This window comes from Perna viridis, chromosome 8, assembly GCF_037379345.1.
Source record: "Perna viridis isolate PV_CMFRI_1.1 ecotype Kerala chromosome 8, ASM3737934v1, whole genome shotgun sequence".
NCBI classification, from domain to species: Eukaryota; Metazoa; Mollusca; class Bivalvia; order Mytilida; family Mytilidae; genus Perna; species Perna viridis.
Window position 1 is genome coordinate 19,657,156 of NC_142452.1, and position 20,757 is coordinate 19,677,912.

At 31.6% G+C, this 20,757-nt stretch overlaps 1 protein-coding gene across 1 annotated transcript; it reads left to right on the top strand.

The window, feature by feature from the left end:
* The first annotated feature begins 51 nt into the window (after positions 1-51).
* Positions 52-14,636, top strand: LOC148609679 (2-amino-3-ketobutyrate coenzyme A ligase, mitochondrial-like). Its single transcript, XM_088540783.1, has 12 exons — positions 52-196; positions 3,066-3,277; positions 3,715-3,804; positions 5,156-5,375; positions 6,311-6,407; positions 6,720-6,806; positions 7,282-7,358; positions 7,639-7,748; positions 8,401-8,502; positions 9,153-9,231; positions 10,463-10,510; positions 13,083-14,636. The coding sequence occupies exons 1-12, from the start codon at positions 151-153 to the stop codon at positions 13,187-13,189; spliced, it is 1,275 nt and encodes a 424-aa protein (XP_088396909.1). The 5' UTR covers positions 52-150; the 3' UTR covers positions 13,190-14,636.
* The last annotated feature ends 6,121 nt before the right edge of the window (positions 14,637-20,757 follow it).

The window sequence follows — 20,757 nt, forward strand, 5'->3', positions numbered from 1 at the left end:
TACGCAAAAAGCATGTTTCAACGTTAATCGTATGAAACCACCGGAGCGTACATATTTATCCTTCATATATATAATAAGTAAAAGTAGGTGTGTGTTATTGGATTGGTTAATTCTCGCACACCTTTGGTTTTCACCGAACCACAAAGCGTTATGGAGAAACTTGGATATTTTATAGTTAAGGCCACAAAACGCCACAGTAAGTTTTTGCTTACAAATTAAGGGTTTTCTTTCTATGTATTTTCTATTTTTTTATTATTTGAATTGTTGGGGTTAAACCCCTACCTTTTGCAAATTTTGACAAGCTGTCAAACAATTGAAGCCAAAGACATAGGTTATGCAAAACATACCAAAGCACTCTTTAGTACTATGCAATTTAATTTCATGCAGAAGCAAATTTTCCACTACTCCTTTTGTTGATGATACTTAGCTTTTTCTTCGCTTGATATCAAGGACGATAGATATTGAAGGATGTAAAAGACCGCGCAGGACAGTAAAAAGGAACTTTGTCTATGGAATATCCGTTTTGTCTCCTCTACGAAAATTACTATCATTTGCAATGGAGGAATTGTATATCACACAGATGGCATGGTTCCCATATAACAAATTAGCATCCTTCTAAAAATTTCTGTACGCGGGACTAGTTTATTTGCCGTGTCAGATGTAATGAATAATGATGAGTTATTATTTGATCATTTTTGTCAAAAAGATCCTGTTTTACTGGTTTATTCGGCTCATATAAGACACATCAATTTGTTAAACAAAAAATCTTATGAGTCTTTGAAAGCATGAATACAAGTTCTCTGACCCGTTACTATATATATATATATTATGTAGTACAAGGAACTTCATATCATATCCATTCAACCATTTCTTCCAATTGCCTTTTACTATTAAGAACGTAAAACGAAATTAAATCCGTTTGAATTAGTATGGATTTTAAAATCCTTCGAAAACAACAATAGATATTTTAATTGATTCATTGAAACCAAAAAATAGGCACAAACACGACTTTGAAGGTGTATATATTACATAAACATAAAATGTTTCTAGCTTTTAAAATATAGGTAAATGTGAGAATCATGCAATGTATTAAGCTTTTTTTTTGTTCCATTGTTTTGTTTGAGATTATTGTGGTTTTGTTCGTTTAATTAGTATCATATTTTAGTTTAATACAACCTTAAGATCCTCTATGCAATATTAATCCGAAATACTTTTTTTGCATGATCATGGCTAATAAATTGAAAAGCATTCAAATATCTTGTGGGAGATATGTCATCCATATTTTAAATGTGTTGATTTCCTTTATCGTTATTGTTAGGAATGAGGTAATGCATTTAAATATATTGAAATCATAAATGTAAGAACTATTTTCCTTCTTTTAATATATAGCTATATATACATATAATTTGTCATGTGATAGGTATAGAAAGGTGTGTTTTGAAAAATCGTTCTTCCCCTGTGATGTATATTTTAGTTTCAAAGCTTTCTTTATAGCCTTCCTAATTTTGTCTTACTCTTATGCTGACTAGTACAATGTACCTAATTACAACATGGTTTGTCAACAGCTGTCAAGTTCTTTATGGGGAAGCGGATTCCCTGGACAAATCCGTCAAAATCTGTCGTAAATAAACCTTTTTTTTATGCAAAGTACATGTTGACATAAATTTACTGGCTCGTTTTATTTCTGTTTCATGTACCTTTACAATGTTTTCATTCAGAGAGTTTTAATGAAACGTTTTGTATTTAGATTGATGAGTTTACATATACATAGATGTATCCATAGTTGTATGCTTCGAATAAGAAAAGAACGCTCTAATAAACTTTAAAAAGTAAATTTTGATTCCCGGACAAAACATATGAAATTGAAAAAAAAAGTTCTGAGACGGATTAAGAGTGGTAAAAGAAGTAAGGCAAAATGTAAGTCAACAGAAATTATGTACACTCATTGCCCACTATGTGACATCTACTTTTCCTACATTATCACTATATTACTATCTGCGTTCAGCTTCATTTGAAAGCTCACAAAAATGGATAACAATTATCAATGGTCAAGATATTAATGTCAAAACGATAACAATACAAAAGTGTATATAAAATTATGAAGGCTTTCCGAAAAAAAAAATGTTGTGACCTAAAAGTGATGAAAATTATAGAAACAAAAGCCTATATAAGAATTTCCGAAGTTAAAAAAATAAAATAGAAGGGGCTTTAGAGGGTCTCATTGGCCTAAAATACAACTGAAAATTAATCATAAAGCATTGAAAGAGGTTTCATCATATCCTAAATTTGGATCTGCCACTTATTGTGAAATATGTTTTGATGGTTATAGCGTAAATATTGTGGGGGATGTTTTCCTGTACTTCTTCTATAGTCAGTGTCTATAGCAGAATGTAACCAAAATCTAAGCGTATATACACATGTATCTCCAGTGGGCAACTTCCATTTGCACCTTTAATTTCGAATACAATTTCCATGAGGCTAAATGAATGATTTCCAGTAAAAAAATATTTGGGATCTCCTATATATCTTGAAATATTTTTACTGGTTATAATGTGAAAATGCTGGCGGGAAATTTTCCCGTATTTTTTCTTTGGTAGAACATAACCAAATTTTAGTATTTTTAAAAAATGCATGAATCATCCTTTATAAGCCTCAGTCTCTTTATTTTTATTTATTTTTTTTTTGTTGGGGTGAGGGGGGGGGGAGGCAGAGCTGTACTTAAATGACGCATAATTACGTCACTATTATGACGTCATTACAATGGACAAATGTCACTATTTTCCTTAATATTTGTATATTTCACTATGCTATGAAATACAATTTTTCATGTTATTAGAGTAAGGCAAGGTAATATTCATAGTGTAATGCCCCTACACCTTTGCTTTATCTTTTTTTCCCATTTTGCAAGTAATTGAGTTTGCAAATTGTCGTTCAGTGTAAGTTTTGCGTTTGACAGAACAGGTCGATTGTTTTCCAATGGACTCATTTATTCACACCTTTCATGAAAGCTGAACATATATATCAAACCATTTTAAAGATAAACCGACATTTTATAATTTTACAAGGTCATCATCCTCTAAAATGCCTGTCCAGAAAGCGGTCAACCCAAGCAATGACATCAGTACAGCAACATCTACAAAGCGAGTTGGATGGCATCAAAGATGCCGGAACATGGAAAGGAGAACGTGTGATAACATCTAAACAAGGTCCTTCAATAAACGTCGGAGAACAAAGGAACATTCTTAACTTCTGCGCAAATAACTATCTTGGATTATCTGTAAGTGAAGATCACATACATGTACATAGATCTATGTCATTCTGCTTGAACTTGAATAGGATGATTGCGCGATAAATATCAAACACAAATATTGAACACTAATAGAGTAAAACATAATGAACAAACCAAACAGATCCTTGTATATTATTTTATTTCGCTTTTAATAGAGAAATCAGGAAATTACAAATAAGAATACAAATCCGGACAAAAATTGCAAGACTGCACCACACTTCATTCGACACATGAATAATGGTATAATTTCACGAAAGTTAAAGGTTATTAATAATAGACGCACAGAAATAAGGAAACACATTAAAACTAGAAAAAAAGAGGCACATTTACACTTAGGCGGGCATTTCCGAGTGAAATATTTTATTTTGTAACCTTGCGTGGGGCACAATATGTTACTGACGACTGGCTTTTCTTTGTTATTATAGAGTCATCCAGAAGTTATAGAAGCTGGGAAAAAGGCTCTAGATAGTCATGGTGCTGGTCTTAGCTCTGTACGATTTATTTGTGGCACGATGGTAGGTATAGATCTAAGAAAGCAATATACTTGTTTCAGTCATTTTTAGTCAAAAATATACTCAAAATAAGGCTCAATGTAAAGAGGACTACAAGGAAGGTTGAAACTTTCCATTCGTGGCATGATTTTATTAGATCTCTAACAATACAAACTTGTGATAGGATGGTTAACAATCTGCTCGTAATACCATTGATATTTTCGAGAAGGCATACCCAGGCCCATCTAAACCCTCGTTTTTTTTTAAATATTCGTTTTATATTGCACATTTCGAAGAAATATACGGATTTTAAGGAAAGGAATCTTTATATAACCGATAATTACTACATCAAGGTCTTCGTTATCACAGGCAAATTAAAACATCCACACACAAAAATTCAACCAATTCAAGGAGCTCATTTTCAAATACAAATGTACTTGTAAGGGATTAGTACGTACGGATATCTCTCACCATTTATTTTACGGCTATATTCTACACAAAACAAGGAAAGCTAATGTAACTAAACCATTGAATAGGCTTATTCGTAAGAGATGTAGTTATGATATTGTTGTAAAATCTTTTAAGGCAGCATTTTTTGGTAATAGCATTAATTCGCTCATTTGTTCTTTACATAGAAATTAAAACGAATTAATTAAAACGCTATACGTATAAGCAATTTTTGGCATGACATGGGTTGTGTCGTTATTGTTTGACTTATAATGTACCGTGGTTCTCAACCCCGCTTGGGAAGAATTGTTATTTATTTTACATACGATGCATGGTGAAACTTTTTCTAGGTTTACTTGGCCTGAAGCTGACATGCCAGCTCACTGCTAGTAGTCCTTAGTTTGTACATTTGTTTAAGTTATTTTCAGTTTCTGTAACAAAGGACTCAGACCTTTCCACAATGGCCAGATTTTAAAGGTGTGTGTGAACACACCAAAGTACTTTAACACCGCAATATATTTTTGCGCCTGTCCCCAATCAAGAATTTCTGGCCTCTGTATGTCTTATTAGATTTTTTTTGTATCTTACTTTAGTACATGTATATAAGGGCAACTCTTTCGGTGAAACTGTGTGTGATGTTTTGGGACCAGCTGCAGTCTGCCCTGTTGTGTGAGGGTTTCCTCGTCATTTAAGGGGGGGGGGGCAATGGGCAGCTGGGGTTATTTTCTCTTTGATATACACAATACTATATTATACTATATTATTTTCTAACAAATATAAGCCCACATTTTTTAATGAAAACAAAGAACAAACTTTTCATTCTTGATTCGACAAAAAAGTTTGGACTCTGTTAACGATATACATGTATTTATAACTAAATATGTACGGTTCACTTACACATATTTAAATAATTTTCGTCATTTTATAGGACCTACACGTTGAGTTGGAAAACAAAATTTCAAAGTTCCACAACAAAGAAGATACCATACTGTATGCAAGTTGTTTTGATGCTAACGCTGGGTTGTTTGAAGTCTTGCTCGGACCCGACGATGCTGTAATATCGGACGAGCTTAATCATGCTTCTATTATTGATGGCATCAGACTGTGTAAAGCAAAAAGGTTTCGATACAAACACACTAATATGGAAGGTATGTACATAGCGAAATGTCCAACATATGATAATCACACATTGAATGGTGCTCGATTCATGTGATAATTATACATAATTAATTAATTTACATAGAGTCATATAATTGTCGTACGATTCTCATTGTGAATACCATATGATTATCAAATAATGATCATGTGATAATTGAAACATATATTTATCATATCATACTCGTTTAATATGATTATTCATATTATTCTCTTCATGCGTTGCACTTTTGGCTTTGTAGTCGAAAACGAAACTATTGGAGGACAACTTGCATTAAATCATACATGTTCGGGATTTAAAGAGGAAATAGTTGGTATATAAGTTTTGTGGGATTTCAAGCTAGGGTTGTTTAGACATGTTTCAAGATAAAAGTACATGTTGGTGCACGGGCATAGTTGTTATAAAGTAAGATGTATGCCAATTTCAGTGGCCACAATCAGAATTATAGAACGAGTTATATATTAGAATGAGTTTATGGTTGCAACCAAGAATCAAAATTGCCTTCTTTGATTTTGTATTGGAAATATTATCATTTTTTTGTAATATTGTGCAAATATGATATGAAACGGTTAAATGAAATACACACTAAAGGGTTATAGAATTTTTTTTTTCTGAAATGGACCTTGTATTGTGTCCAAGGACAGTCGTATTGGGCGAATGATAGTTGTATTTGTCCGAGGCATCGCATGTTTTATAGATTTTATGACATATTATTTTCTGGACATATAGTATTGAAAGGACAATTCTTAAAAATATTTTACACAACTGGTAAATAATGAATATAACATGTCGAAATCTGTATCTCTTGATGGATGGAGGTTTTTGGATGATATACATGTAGGGGTCTTGGGTTGATACAGCATGTGATACAGTTTTTGACAAGTAATATTCGTTTTATCATTTTTTCTTTAAAACATATTTTCACAGATTTGGAACAGAACCTATCAGAAGCTTCATCGTGTACCAGTAGATTGATAGCAACTGACGGGGTTTTTAGTATGGACGGAAGTGTAGCTCCTCTCCCGTAAGTCTAAGTTTTCTAACAATATAACTACCTTTTGAAAAAAAAAGACTTATTATCTGATTTCAATAGGTTATCTGTTTTACCATGAAATAGTAATTTACTTAAACAGTCCTTTATCATATTCTAAAATGCAAACACAATATGATTGTAAAATGCTTTGTACAATGTTTTCAACCATGCATGCACGCGTATCTTCATATTTTGACCAGATCAAGATATAGCGTCGTAGTGTATAGTAATATTATGTATATGTAGAACATTTGTTTATTATTTTTTTAAACGTGCATAAGCAAAACAAGATATTTTTTTCAGGAACATTGTGAAATTGGCAAAACAATATAGTGCCATGGTATTTATAGATGAATGTCATGGAACTGGCTTCTTTGGACCAACTGGAAGGTAAATTATTTATCAATTATTTCGGAATTATTTATCAATTATTTTGTCTGACATCCCACAGCTACATCCGTATTTATTCTATAGGACGAATTATAGAAAATATAGTTTATCTGCAATATATATCTTGAAGCTAGAATTGATCGTCTCGACTATTCCTATTTGTGCATACGAATTGTGTCTTTTTTAACGTGCAATACTGCTAACTTACTTGCAGTGAGAAAAAACTGCTCTTCCTACCGGAAGCATTCGTGTATATCTTAACCCAACACGTAGGCTAAGGGTGTTTATATTTTTCTTTTTAACTACGAAAGTTTATCGAAAAATTTTGACAAAAGTTAGCCTTAACAGCATGATTTCTTATTTATTAACCAAGGAATCAAACCGGTGCAGAAATTTTCAATTTCTCTCTGATCAGCTGTTACACATACACTGTACTAGTAAATGCTAAATGTACTTTTATCAACTATAATTGCAGAGGTACAGATGAGCATTTTGGAGTAAATGTAGATATTATTAACTCAACTTTAGGCAAGGCAATGGGTGGTGCTGCTGGTAAGTCGAATCCCATTGTTTATACAAAGCTTAGTGTAGTTTTAGATGTTTTTAATGTAATACACCGAGATTGTTATATTATTCGAATACATCGTTGGCACGGAGCTGTTCAGTTAAGATCCATTTTCATTTTCATACCAATAAATGTTGAGCTGAAATTAATTTAAATAATTTTTATAATTTAGAATACGTTTTGACAGAAGTTCGTAAACTTGAAATATTTCCTTTAGTTTGATTTAAATGATGTAAGTTTTAATAAATATTTCGCTTGTTCCCATAGGTGGATACACTTCAGGTCCAAAAGAACTGATTCAGTTACTCCGACAGAGATCCAGACCTTATCTGTTTTCGAATGCACTGCCTCCACCTGTTGTAGCATGTGCCAGTAAGGTAAAATGACATTTAACTCCACCGATTCCATACAGATTATATGCTCATGATTGTCATGAGGTTTAAACAACGTAGCCAAATGACAGTTGATATCATTTCCAAAGAATACGAAACTTTTTGAAAACAAAATACATAACAATATCATATATGCTTGTGACCCATACCTAGTTTATTGTTTTAAATTGTAAGCGTAAAGTGGCTATACAGTAGTTTCGATACATAATTGCTCAATAAAAAAGAACAAAAATAAGAAAAGTAATAAGAAATACATTCAAAGCAATTCTTCAGTCGTGTGCAAGATGTAGACGGTGTTTCCTACTAACTGGCATTTGTTTGTAAAAAAGGGATAACTATTAACCTGTTGCTACATGTTGGTCATGGTTCTAGTTCCTTTATTACGAGTGCAGTATGCTCATGATACGTGTAATTCTCAGTAATTTTGAATACTCGCATCCAGATGTATGCAGATAATCTCTTTTTTGTCTTTGTTTTTGGACTGTGACATTTTTTTTTGGCATTTGAATTTCGAATACTTTTAAAACATTGTTTGACAATTATTCACAAAAGGTTGGTCAGTTTAAAGTTGTGTTCAATAACTTTTATTTCACACTCCTAATGGAATCTTTTAGTTATGTTTGTGCTATTATTTTAGGCATACGACTTGATTATGCAAAATCCAGATCTTCCCAAGACTGTCTTAAAGAACACAGTGCGTTTCAGAACGAAAATGCAAGATGCAGGATTTAAACTGTCGGTGAGCAATTTTCAAACGATTTTCACGAAGATTGGCTTCCATTGTCCCGTACTGTAAATCCTAAATCCAAGTGAACAAAGGTCATTGAAAAATATGCATCTATTTAATACAACATAATACCTCCTATTCACATTTCAGGAATTCGCGCTGATGTTTTTAAATCAACATCTGCATCAGATTTATAATATTTATATGTACTTCCAATGAGCAACATATCTTTACTAGAGATTTTGTTAATGATACTTTCTTGGTTCTTTGGATGATTGTGTATTATGTGTCTTAAAAAGAAGAAATAAAAGGAAGACTTATTTATTTGTCCATGGAGAATGAATACAGATGTAAATTTTAATTTTTGTCTTTTTCTCGTATCAAGTTTACTATATAACAAAATCTTACAACTCATTTTATACACTTGGACGGTTAAATATTGCCCTCAAAGTTTCTGCGAAATTTATTTTATAGTGAAATCGCAATCGACGAAATCGATGAGTTCATTGAGATTTTATTTACATGAACATGTATTTGCCGACGAAATTCACATGGAATGTGCTCGTGGAAATTTTCATGAGATCAATACATAAAACTTTTGTTTACTTTTAAGTTTTTATTTCATGGGTTTAAGTGATTTCGATTTTTTTTCACCCTAACAGGGAGACCCAGAGCACCCGATTTGTCCAGTAATGTTGGGCGATGCTAGACTTGCTGGAATATTTGCCGATGAAATGTTAGGTAAGTAAAGAAAATATCCTCATTTTCATTTCGACTCTACTTATTTGCTTTTATTTGATTTTTCACGTTACTGTGATCTTTCTACAACCATGGCCGTTTGGCATCAGTCTGAAAAATTTACCAAATCATTTGAACATTTAAACTGACCAGTTGCTACTGCAGGCAACATCTCAACTGTAAAATGTTACCTCGAGCTGTCTGAAACTGTCTTTATATTGGCCACTATTTTGATTTAGATGGAACATTCATTACAGTTTTGGCTTGGTAAAAGTTCAAGCTGAGGATTCTTTTTGTATAGCCACTGCATACTCTAGTTTCAACCCCTTCAATCTCATGTTTTGTACATATCTCTAATATATTTGTAGTAGGTGTCTTTGTAATTTAGAGACCTCCAAGAGTCTCAGTATAGAGAGATTTAGATCAGGAGTTGATTTCACAAAAAGTCGCAAGTGTAAAATTGATCGTAAGTAATGACGTCACAATCTAAAATAGCATTGTGACGTCATATATTTCGATCAATTTCACACTTACGACTTTTTGTGAAATTGACGCCAGGAGTTTTATGTTGATTCCAAATATGACAGGAGAGTAAACACAAGGACAATCTCATTGCTCAAGATAATAAACATGTCGACAACTATTGATTTACCATAATTATCATTCTTATGTAAGACATGTGTAAACAAGATTTAAGCAAGTGCATTTCAACTGTGATATGCAATAGTTAACAATAACAATGGTTTTCGAATTCAAATGGCATAAACTCCCTCCAAATGAAGCTGTTCATATGCTTAATCAGAGAATATTATATCCTAAGTAAAACATAGGGATATTGACTGTTTTACACCCGTATATGTATGTGTTCATGAGTGACTTATTATCCATCATCACCTCTTACAATAGCCTTCCTTTATTTTACATTGAACAGCAGATAGGTAGCAAATGAGGGTGTTGGTTGTATATGGAGATCACACGAGGATTAAGCAATATTTTTAGAAGCGTTCTGTCAGCCGTGTTCAGTAGTTTGAATAATTTGATATGATGATATTAATTTATGTGATACTTATTAGCCGAAGTGAAAAGACATAATTCTTTATCAAAATACAGAATACCTATTTTTGTTAGTTGAACCTAATTTAGATTCAAGCTCATGACAAAAAGAAAGTTGAGCATTTGTATAGCTTATATGTATCAAATATTACATGAATGGATGTGTTTTATTTTATTTCAGAAAAAGGAATATATGTGATTGGGTTCAGTTACCCCGTGGTACCGAAAGGTAATAAAAGATTATTCATTATTAATGGAATTTCAATATTCCACAAAACCAATGACCATCTTTGTCCCTGGATTAATCTTAGAAATAATTTCCTGACCTTTATTATGACCCTGTGTTCCATTTACTTTTGTTACTTTGTATGATTTTAGTTACTTTATGTTCTTTGTTGTGTATGTCTGTTTTCCATGTCTGGTCTTTGTCCCTGGATTACATTCTTTTGATTACCGCTATAACCTTGGTTCCCTTGATTACTCTCTCTTACACCATAAACACAAACATATATTATTTGCCTACTTAAATTCACCAGGATTGTCTCTCTTGGCCACAGAAAAATAACTTTTAATATCAATTTAATATGTTTTTTAAAGTAAGGTAAAAACAAATTAGTATCTATTGTTAACATTTGTTAAAACTTGTCAATACAACTTTGAATAACACACATAAGAATGTTTTCATATGTATAAAACATAAATCAATATGTTTAGGTTCGGTATAGAAAGCTGAAAACAAAACCACATTTAAGTTTTTGTACTATTATTATACATTATTTTTAAAACAATCTTTTCTTCTACTACTATATTTTTGCACATGGAAAAAAACAGTGTAACAAACGATATTCATATGCATGTATTTCATGTTTTTTTTGTATTTCTTGACATGATTTTTAATTTCTTTTTTAATATAGATCATATGGAAGCATATGGTGATGAATATGTATTGCAAACATAAATGAATATCACACTGCAAACCAACTTATTTATTTTATTTTCGTTTATGCTTATTTCTGTATGTCTCTTTTCCATGTCTGGTCATTGTCCCTGGATTACATTCTTTTGATTACCGCTATAACCTTGGTTCCCTTAATTACTCTTTCAGGACATCAAGGGGTATTTGCAACTATATATATATATATATAAGGGTCTGAAAAATTCCCAACGATGTTGGAACTGTCAAATTTGCGAAACAAATTTTTGGTCGTTCCCTCCGCGGGACTCGAACTCGTACCGCTGTGACATCTATGGCAACACCGCCTGCACTCGGCCAGCTAGGCTATATAAAAATATAGCTTTCGCTGGCCGGGTCATTCCTCCTCGTCGGATTAATCTAGGGCTGTAACTTAGTACACAATGTATGGTAGTACGGGACAGTTCATCTAGGTGTTATTATGTAGGATAGAGGATCAAATTAATGATGCATGTCACAACAAATCAATATTATACAACGTCTCAGAATGTGACGACTCTATTCGCTACACTGCTCCATCGGATCAAATCGATACATCGTTGGGAATTTTTCAGTCCCTTCTATAAGTTTACGTTATCTTCCCTGTACCAATTTGATCCGATGGAGCAGTATAGCGAATAGAGTCGTCACATTCTGAGACGTTGTAGATATATATATATATATATTATGGCATACACTGTTTAACATGTTGACATATTCGCGATTGTATCTTCCTTACAAAATTAGCGAAATAAAATCCTCATGAAAAAAAGATGTACACGATGTTCCTTTTGTTTCCTGTGTACATATTACAGATTGATAAAATCCACAAGTTCAAATTAGTAATGGCTCCAGTCTAAGGGACATCTGGTGTTATTCAGAGTTTTAAAATGTATATTTTTGTCTCAAAACTGTACAAAATCAACACGAGTATTTTTTGGGAAATCATATGATTAAGCTTAAACTAACTGATTTTGGTGAATTTTTATAACAAGATAAATACATAAAAACAAAGGATATACGATTCAGAGCGAATTTAATTTTGTATATGAATATTTCATGAAATGAGCACAAATATTTCAAGAAATAACAATTTAAAAACAACCTAAGAAAAGCAATTAGTTTCTGATGTTCTGGATGAAGGAAACAACATTCTAATTTAGGAATGGCTCTAGTTGATTTTATATTTCTTTCAGGTAATCTCTTCAAAAGGAATTTTGTGATTCCCTAATGTATTTCAAATTATACAAAAATACATTTTTCGCTACAATAAATACTAATTTATCAAATTGAAAAAAGGAACCATTCGCCATCAATACGACTCAACATCAATACTAGGTATTTTTTGTGTATGTATGATAAATGAGCAATGGGAAAGAAATAATAACTGTGTTAATTATATACAGGTTTATGTCTAAGTTAAAGTCTAATGTGTATATCTTAAAAATATTCTAATCTCATTGAATAAATTGCTTTTTCGAAGATGCCGATGAAGCCTTATAATTCGATGTAAAATAACTTCTATATATTTATACTGACCACACCCACAATTAAGTGGACTTCTTTTGTTGGTCAGCGTGTATTGCCCAATACCAATGTTTTTTTCTAAAAATGAAATCGAAATTATATGAGTAACATATCAAATGTATATATAACTAGCCTGATTTATTGAAAACGCTTTTACGCTCCGATGAAGCATAAATATTATAACATTTAATTTCTTCAAAAGATCAGTGACGAACCCATCGTAAAACATGTTCAATTTCTTCATGTGTATATGATTTGTCGCATGTTATCTTCAATACTTTCTACAGTTGTTTTATAGATGTTTTGTTTTCTGTATATTCAGGGAAAGCCAGAATACGAGTACAGATATCAGCCGCTCACTCAGAGCAAGACATAGACAAAGCGGTCGACGCATTTATAGATATTGGCAGGAAACTAAAAGTGATTTAAAAGCTATTGGAATGAGTGTATTGATGGGAACCAAAATATTCAACTAGGATAAAATAAAGTTTCTTAAACAAGATGACGTTAATATGGAACATTTATATCGTCAGACGAGTATAGTGAAAATGACATGCATAATGAATAAACGAATAGTTTTCTCTTGCAAGCAAATGCTACTCGCATAAAACACCGATGTGTCACAAATTGATATATATGTATTAAACATTAATGAAAATCTTCCTATTATCAAGTCTATATCTTCTTCGATAAAGCCTGTCGTAGAAGTTTTCCGTTTTGCAATTTTCGAAAATTCAAGGTCAAAGGTCAATAGGGTAACATAATTTGTGCATTTGTGTCATTTTCTGTGAAACTGTTTGACTATACTTGGCGAAATTGGAACATAATTTTGATAACGCATTTCCTCGAAGTTTAAAATGGTGAAAAATCATATTTTGCCTTTTTGATTCTTAAAATGTACCCCCATCTGGAAGACCCAAGAAAATCAAAAATAATTAAAACAAGAAAAAACAGAAAACAAAAAAAAAAAAAAAAACAAGAAATAAAAAAAAAAAAAAAATAATAAAAAAAAAAAAAAATAAAAAAATAAATAAAAAAACAAAACAAATGCAGAAAAAACTTACATTTTGTGAATATTTTTTACAGCGTCGCCAAAGACGGTAGCAGGTCTAGGAGTTAGGTCACTACTTCAGCTTGTCATCACAACTCCTCTCTGAAAATAATCAACAGGCAGTCCTGAAACTTGTTTTCTTACAAGAACACCATATGTAGCTGTGCATATTATCATATTTTTTTCATCTAATTTTATGAAAAATATGCTACTTTGATCATGGAAATTTACCGTAAATCATCATGTAACAGCTTTTCATGGCAACTTCTTAAACCTACAGAACCGAATTCCATAAAACTTGGTATGGAGCAAGAATACCATATGTAGTTGTGCATCTTATCAAGAAATGATTTTCTTAATTTTGTAGGAATTATTTTCAGTAGTTCCGTATATCCGTCCGTAATACACTTTCGTCCCATTTTCCTCAGCAACTATAAATCACAGCTGCCGTGCGACGCAGGTCCAAACATTGATTGGTCTAGCTTGCAAAGGTTTTGTATAAGAAACACAACTAATGGTATATCAATATATTTTTTGGAAAGTTTGAAAGAATTCTCAAAAATACAAAGGGACAAATGTGATAATGTGATAATCAGATTACATGTTTTGTCAAAAACACGGTTTGGTTTAAAAATGGACGACCTACGACACAATACTGGCATCTTTTCATGGAATCCGTTGTAACTTTTTATTATAAATATGAGATATGGACAAAGAGTATATACTGATTGAGGTCACCGCTATCTTCTCCTGTCATTGTTGTTCTATGTTGTATATACAAGTATGTTTGATTGCTTGGTGAATTATACTTTTCAACATTTTAAACGTAAGTTTCAGTATTAATAATTCTTTTGGCGGAATTGCTTTACAATTGTCAAAAATTCCTACACCCGGTAAACTAAAAGCAGTTTACAGAACAGTATGAATACTAGCTACATTTTGCTGGTCAGTAAATTTATGATACAGAAACCTGGATTAAGATTTAAATTATTAAGATCAAAACGCGGAATCAGTATGCGCATGTTTTTAACTAAGCAGTTCTTTAGATGTATATTCATTTCATTTGATTTAATTCTAAAACTTCTTGTTAATAAAATCCATTAGTTTTGCAAATTGTTTTCTCCCATTTCTCAAAACAAAGGTTAAATCATATAGATTATTTGTCATAATCATCGGTCACAATTCAGGTCTTGAGATAATGCAAAACTAAAGACAATAATAATTATATTGTTATCACCAAAGCCTATTCTCTTGGAATTACACACTTGAACACCTACCCCCTGTTCATAAAGAAAAACGCCCGCCATGAACCGTGTTGCTCCACTCTGCCCATATACTGTGCATAGTAAGGTTAAACCTATCTTTACATGCCTAGATGTATATTGTTTTCAACCGTCAATGATTTAGTCATCCCGCATATTATACGCACTAGTGGTGAGTGATGCAGACCCTTTTGGTATTTGTCGACGTAATGCAATCGTGGACGTAGTTCATTTATGGTGCTTTCTTATGTGCCCTGTTTTTCATTAAGAGTTGCTTGCTATACTGATTCTGCCAACATTATTAAAATTGTTTTCAACTAGCCTAAAATAGAAAATCTCTATTTCATGTTTTACTTGTCACAACAAACTTTTAACGTCTGAACCATATTATACATATATCATAACACATTCAACTTTGTTGCTTTATCAAGTTGAATTAGATAAACTTCAAGAGGTAGTCTTCTGAAGCTTTTTCGTTCCATTGCCTTTGATTAGATTACTCTTAATTCGAAAAAAATAAATTGTTTATATCACTAATTGTAATGTCATCGATACCAAAGTTTCTTTCATCACAAGAGTAATCAAAATTTAGTTGTCTTTTATCAGCATTGATCGTTAGCACATGTTGTTGCACTATCCAGTTATATGTGACAATGAAATCAGTATTTTTACCAAGCGTTTCATTTGAATGCAATATTCGTCAAAGAGGTCAGTGTATCCAACAAAGATAAGTACAATTTATGGAAATTGTTATGTTCCATTCTAAATATCACTCTATAATCATTATTAGCTGAATTGAGCATAGAATGTTCAATTTGACATTGAGTGTCATGCCAGGACATGACCGACAAACTTTCAAAACCAAAAATCTTGATATACAATTGTTTATATTACAAATGTAAAACCAAAACAAAATTAAAAAAAAAGTAGATGGTTTTAACATTTGTTTCCGAATTTCTTTGGTCTTCCTGGAAAAGGCGTATTTCGACATTTAAAAAGACAAAATATAATATTCGTTTATTTCACATTTCTCAGAAATTTCGTCGAAATGAGTTAAACGATTTCAAAGAAAATGACAAAAATGCACACATTTTGCAACTGTAATGAGCTTTCGCTGTTGACATTTGACCTCGAATTTTCGGAAATTGCACCATGGAAAACCTCATTGGCAGACCTTAAACAAAGCTCCTTTTTAATACCTTCAAAATGATACCGCATTCAGCCGTGTGGTATTTCGGTCCATTAATTTTTTTTAAAAATTATCCTATTTGTTGTATACTTTGAGGACTTCAACATGGTGCTGGTCGAAGCTGGACAGAGAACACTTAGACTACCGGAACAAAGAGAGAGGAATTATTAACAACTGAGCTATGCGTTAAGATTAACTCAACTCTAGGAGGATGCATTACCTGTCAAAAAGTCACCTAAAACTCAAATGCCATACCAGACGAAGAGGTCAAAAAGTACACAAGAAAGGAAACAAAAAGATTTATATCAAACGATAATATCTGAGGCAGAAGAAGCAGAAGCGAAACAAAGTATGAGCCCTTTATTCTGCATATCAAAAATTCTAAGTGGTAAATTTAGAAATAGGGAGAAAAAAATCAAGAACACAGATGGTTCAATGTCCGGTAATATAAAAGAATTAAACGGCTGGGTGAAACGTACACTAAAAAAGTGACAAAGCAGTTGGGACACTGGCAAATTGATCGTCAACATGTTACCAGACACACTCAGAAATGCTTCAGAGAGTGGGCTGAGTTCTCACAGAAATCCTATAGAACATTTGGACATGGAAACAACACCAAATTAATGACATTGTGGTCTTGCAGAAAATCTTTCTAAAATAGTGATCTTACAAACCTATACGTCTGGAAAGGAATCGTGCGTTTATCTACCAAAGTCAATATTTTATGCAAAATGATCCTGAATAAAATATCATCATCACTATATACACACCTACGATATGAGAAAGCTGGATTTAGGAAGGGCAGAGCATTTGCTGACAAAATCTTCCCTCTGGGACAAATCATAAAGCAAAGTAAGGAGTTGAATTCTACCATCTACCCCTTTGGTAAGGCATTTGACCGTAGAAAATTCTTGGCAAATGAAGTGTCAGATTTAGCTTATCTTGGAAGCAAGATAACATCTAAAAGGATTAAAAATCAAACATCGAAAGTAGAATATAGTACTTGAGTATCTGAGAAACATTAATTACCCGCAGCAAAACGAAGATAAGGATTTTTAAGAGGATCGTCCTTGGTGTCTCCTGTGCATATTTTAATCGTGAAAGACACTAAAACATTATAACAAAGCTTGACATCTTTCAGGCCTGCTCTTTCAAAAGTAATCATATGGCCAAAAGCCATCAGTCAGTAAAAAGGAGTTATACAAAATTATCTCACACATGAGAAATACCATTAATGTTCGTGAACAGACTTTGAATCTAGTTTGGCCATGTTTGCAGATTGAACCAAAAAAGTTCCGAACATCACCCGGAGATGCACAACAGAAAGAAAGAAAAAGACAGATTCCTCGAACGAAATATGACTGCAATCTGCAGAAAAAAAAGAGTGTGGTTCAAATTAAGGTCAGATTCACAATTAAGCCTATATATATAAATATTTTTTTTGTATCGACTTTGAATCCTAATAATTTGAAAATGGTATTACACGATGTCAAATCTGTGAAATCATCTTTCCAGAAAATTTAATAGAAACCCTTTTTGTACATCATCAAAATCAAATGAAAAATAAACTTAAGCCTTCTACATCAGTTAAGATAAATACATATTTTATTTTTTGTCAGAATGGTAACCACATTTTTTACAGCAAACTGTGTCTCTAGTAGCATGATATTCATCCAACTAACGTACAGAACAAAAAGAAAAAAAAGATTAAAAAATAATAATAAAAATGACAATAATGACAACATTCGATAATTCAGCCACAATATTTGTGGTCGTAAAAATGTTTTGAAAAATACTTTTCATAATATACATGTACATTTGTACTGCATTTACTTATTAACCTGCATGCATATATATATAGCAATATACTACATGTACATACATCAATGTACAATATACAAACCTTTATATGATAAGTACATGTAAAATGAAGCACTATATTGTACAGTATATTTTTTAAGCACCTGCGTATGTAGTGTTCATATCACAACACATACTTGTACACAATGATACTTGTACGTAATATTTTTCACGACAGGAAACGAATAGTTGTATCTTGACAAACAATTTATGGTGTGTTCATTTTCTGTAATTCGGAATATAAGAATACATTCCAAATCTGTCATAGTGTCGGTACTTCAGAAGTAGTTTTTTTTTCAACTAATAAAATGTTAAGTTTTGATTTTAATATTATTTTAAAAAAAATATTTCTGTACTTCTGATATAATACATGCAAGGGTATATTTATACATTTAGCATTATGGCTGAAACAATCATTAAATAATTTTTCTATTTCAATACAAATAACGTCCATTTTACCTGATGAAAAATACGAAAATTTTAAATGCCCATCATAAAACTTAATACATTTGAAAATAATATATTTTCTTCTTTTTAATTACAACAATAATAATTTTTAAGCGTTACTTAAGTTTCTTTCGGGCTTTTTGGTTACATATGTCAATTCATATTAAAATGGCCTTCTATTTTTCGGACCTTGGCACACAGCCAATTGTCGAATAAAGCTATTTAACTTAGTAGATCTGAGGAAAGGGATTTAATCCAAATAGAAAGGTTTTCAGTTACTAAAACATTTTGAATGACTCCTGATATCCAAGCTTTAAGTGATTTCGACGTAAAAGGGAAATAACTAAAAGCAAGGGTGTAACTTTTTAGAACACATATGTCATCTCCAGCACTTTGCAAACCAGAAAATTGAGGTGTTTAATAAATGGTTATGTCCGTACATTGAGGAATAAGTCTTTCGTTAGGTTGTTAAATGTTTGAAATAGCGCCGTCTATTACATTCAAGGAGTCCTTTAGATAGAATTTTAAATAGAAATATAAAAATTAATGTAAACAAGCTGTAATGGATGACACAGTACTGCTAACCAATAACATAGCCAATTTAACTTAACCTTTTAGAGTTGAATTCTTTATTAATTCAAGCTTTCTGCTTTCATTGTGTTTCTGCATTCAGATGACTCTATCAACCATAAAACTGTGTTCATTATATAATTATATAAATTTGTCCCGTCATGCACTGTGAATATTTTTGTGACATTTTTTTTGCTTCTTTTTACTCTTAGCAATGCTCTTTATTTAATAACTGTCATCATAATGTGACATACATTAAGTTACCTTTATGTTGAATTCTTACATGATTTTAGCCATTATTTTACTGATAAGGATTTTTTTTAATGCTGAACATAAGATCGTTTAAACATTAAAAAACTACACGGCAAACTTTTCTAGAACTTTGTGTATGGTTTTGTACATAAATGGTACGTATAATATTATTTTTGTACAATAATAAGATAATAGGACCTTGCAAAATAGAAGTTTTTATATAGGCAAATAGCTAACAAATACCTTTCTTTTAGTTATATTTGGTAAAATAAAAGGCAAGTTATTCTTTTACAGAATAAAAATTCCATATCAAATCTTATATATGAACCCCTTTTTAGTGAATTTGACTTAATATTCAGTTGTTTATTTAAATATTCTGTAAAAATGATCCTAAAATAATATATTGCCAGTGATTCAGATTTCTAAAGATAACAATTTTTAGTTTCTATTATTCATAATATGCATGGTGAAAGTTTCTTAAAAATATCAGATAATGCACTACTATTAATGTAATATTATGCATAATTTAACAACAAATGAATTATGACAAGTTTTGGGGTTTCCCCAGGTCTACCACATTTAGTAACTAATTTTCACATCCATGAATATGCACACAACGTTTCATAAAATGTTGTCAATTGACATAACTAAGCAACTATTGATAACTGATGAAAATGATCCTATTTTAATTACGAAAAAAAATCGACTCATCATTAAGAAAATACCCGAAACACCTAAAATTTACTGTTACTAAAATTAAACAATGTATGGTCAAAATCATATGTATTGTTTGCGAATCTTTTATGACTTTTTTCCTTTCCTAAATGAAATTTACGGAAATTCCAAAATTACTTTCGGAATGTTGTCCAGTTTTGCGTGGTTTTCGCATAAACAATATTTTTAGTTTTCAATAAGGATTTTTAAATAAGATCAAAAAAACGCTTTTTTATTATTATTACCCTTCATGAAAACCCAATGTGACTTCCAGATTGTATGTGGGATTTTATATTTTAGGTGCTTCGGTGTTTTGTGTGGTATCTTTTTCCCTTTCTTCCGTTTGATATGAAACCTTCTTGTTTGCAATGTAAATTATTGTAGAGTGCATTTGTATCTTAACGCTTTGATATGGATTTTACTAGCATTTATTGCAAATAAATACACGTAGCATGAACATGCATAAAAAGGAATATAACTTTTTTTCTGCAGGTTTAAAGTGGAGATCGATATTCGTTTAAAATCGAATTAATGATATCAACAAACTTACACTTTTATTAGGGTGCACCAATGAATGTGAAGCTTTTTGTCTCAATAATAGACCTATTAATCGTTTAATCTTTAATCTTTATATTGTTTCAAAATATACACT

What these genes read in the sequence shown, in the direction of transcription:
- LOC148609679 (XM_088540783.1), top strand. Translation starts at nt 151, where the DNA reads ATGGAGAAACTTGGATATTTTATAGTTAAGGCCACAAAACGCCACA. An exon ending in ATAACTATCTTGGATTATCT is followed by an intron (nt 3,278 to 3,714) that starts GTAAGTGAAGAT and finishes TTGTTATTATAG; the next exon opens with AGTCATCCAGAAGTTATAGA. An exon ending in TTACCCCGTGGTACCGAAAG is followed by an intron (nt 10,511 to 13,082) that starts GTAATAAAAGAT and finishes CTGTATATTCAG; the next exon opens with GGAAAGCCAGAATACGAGTA.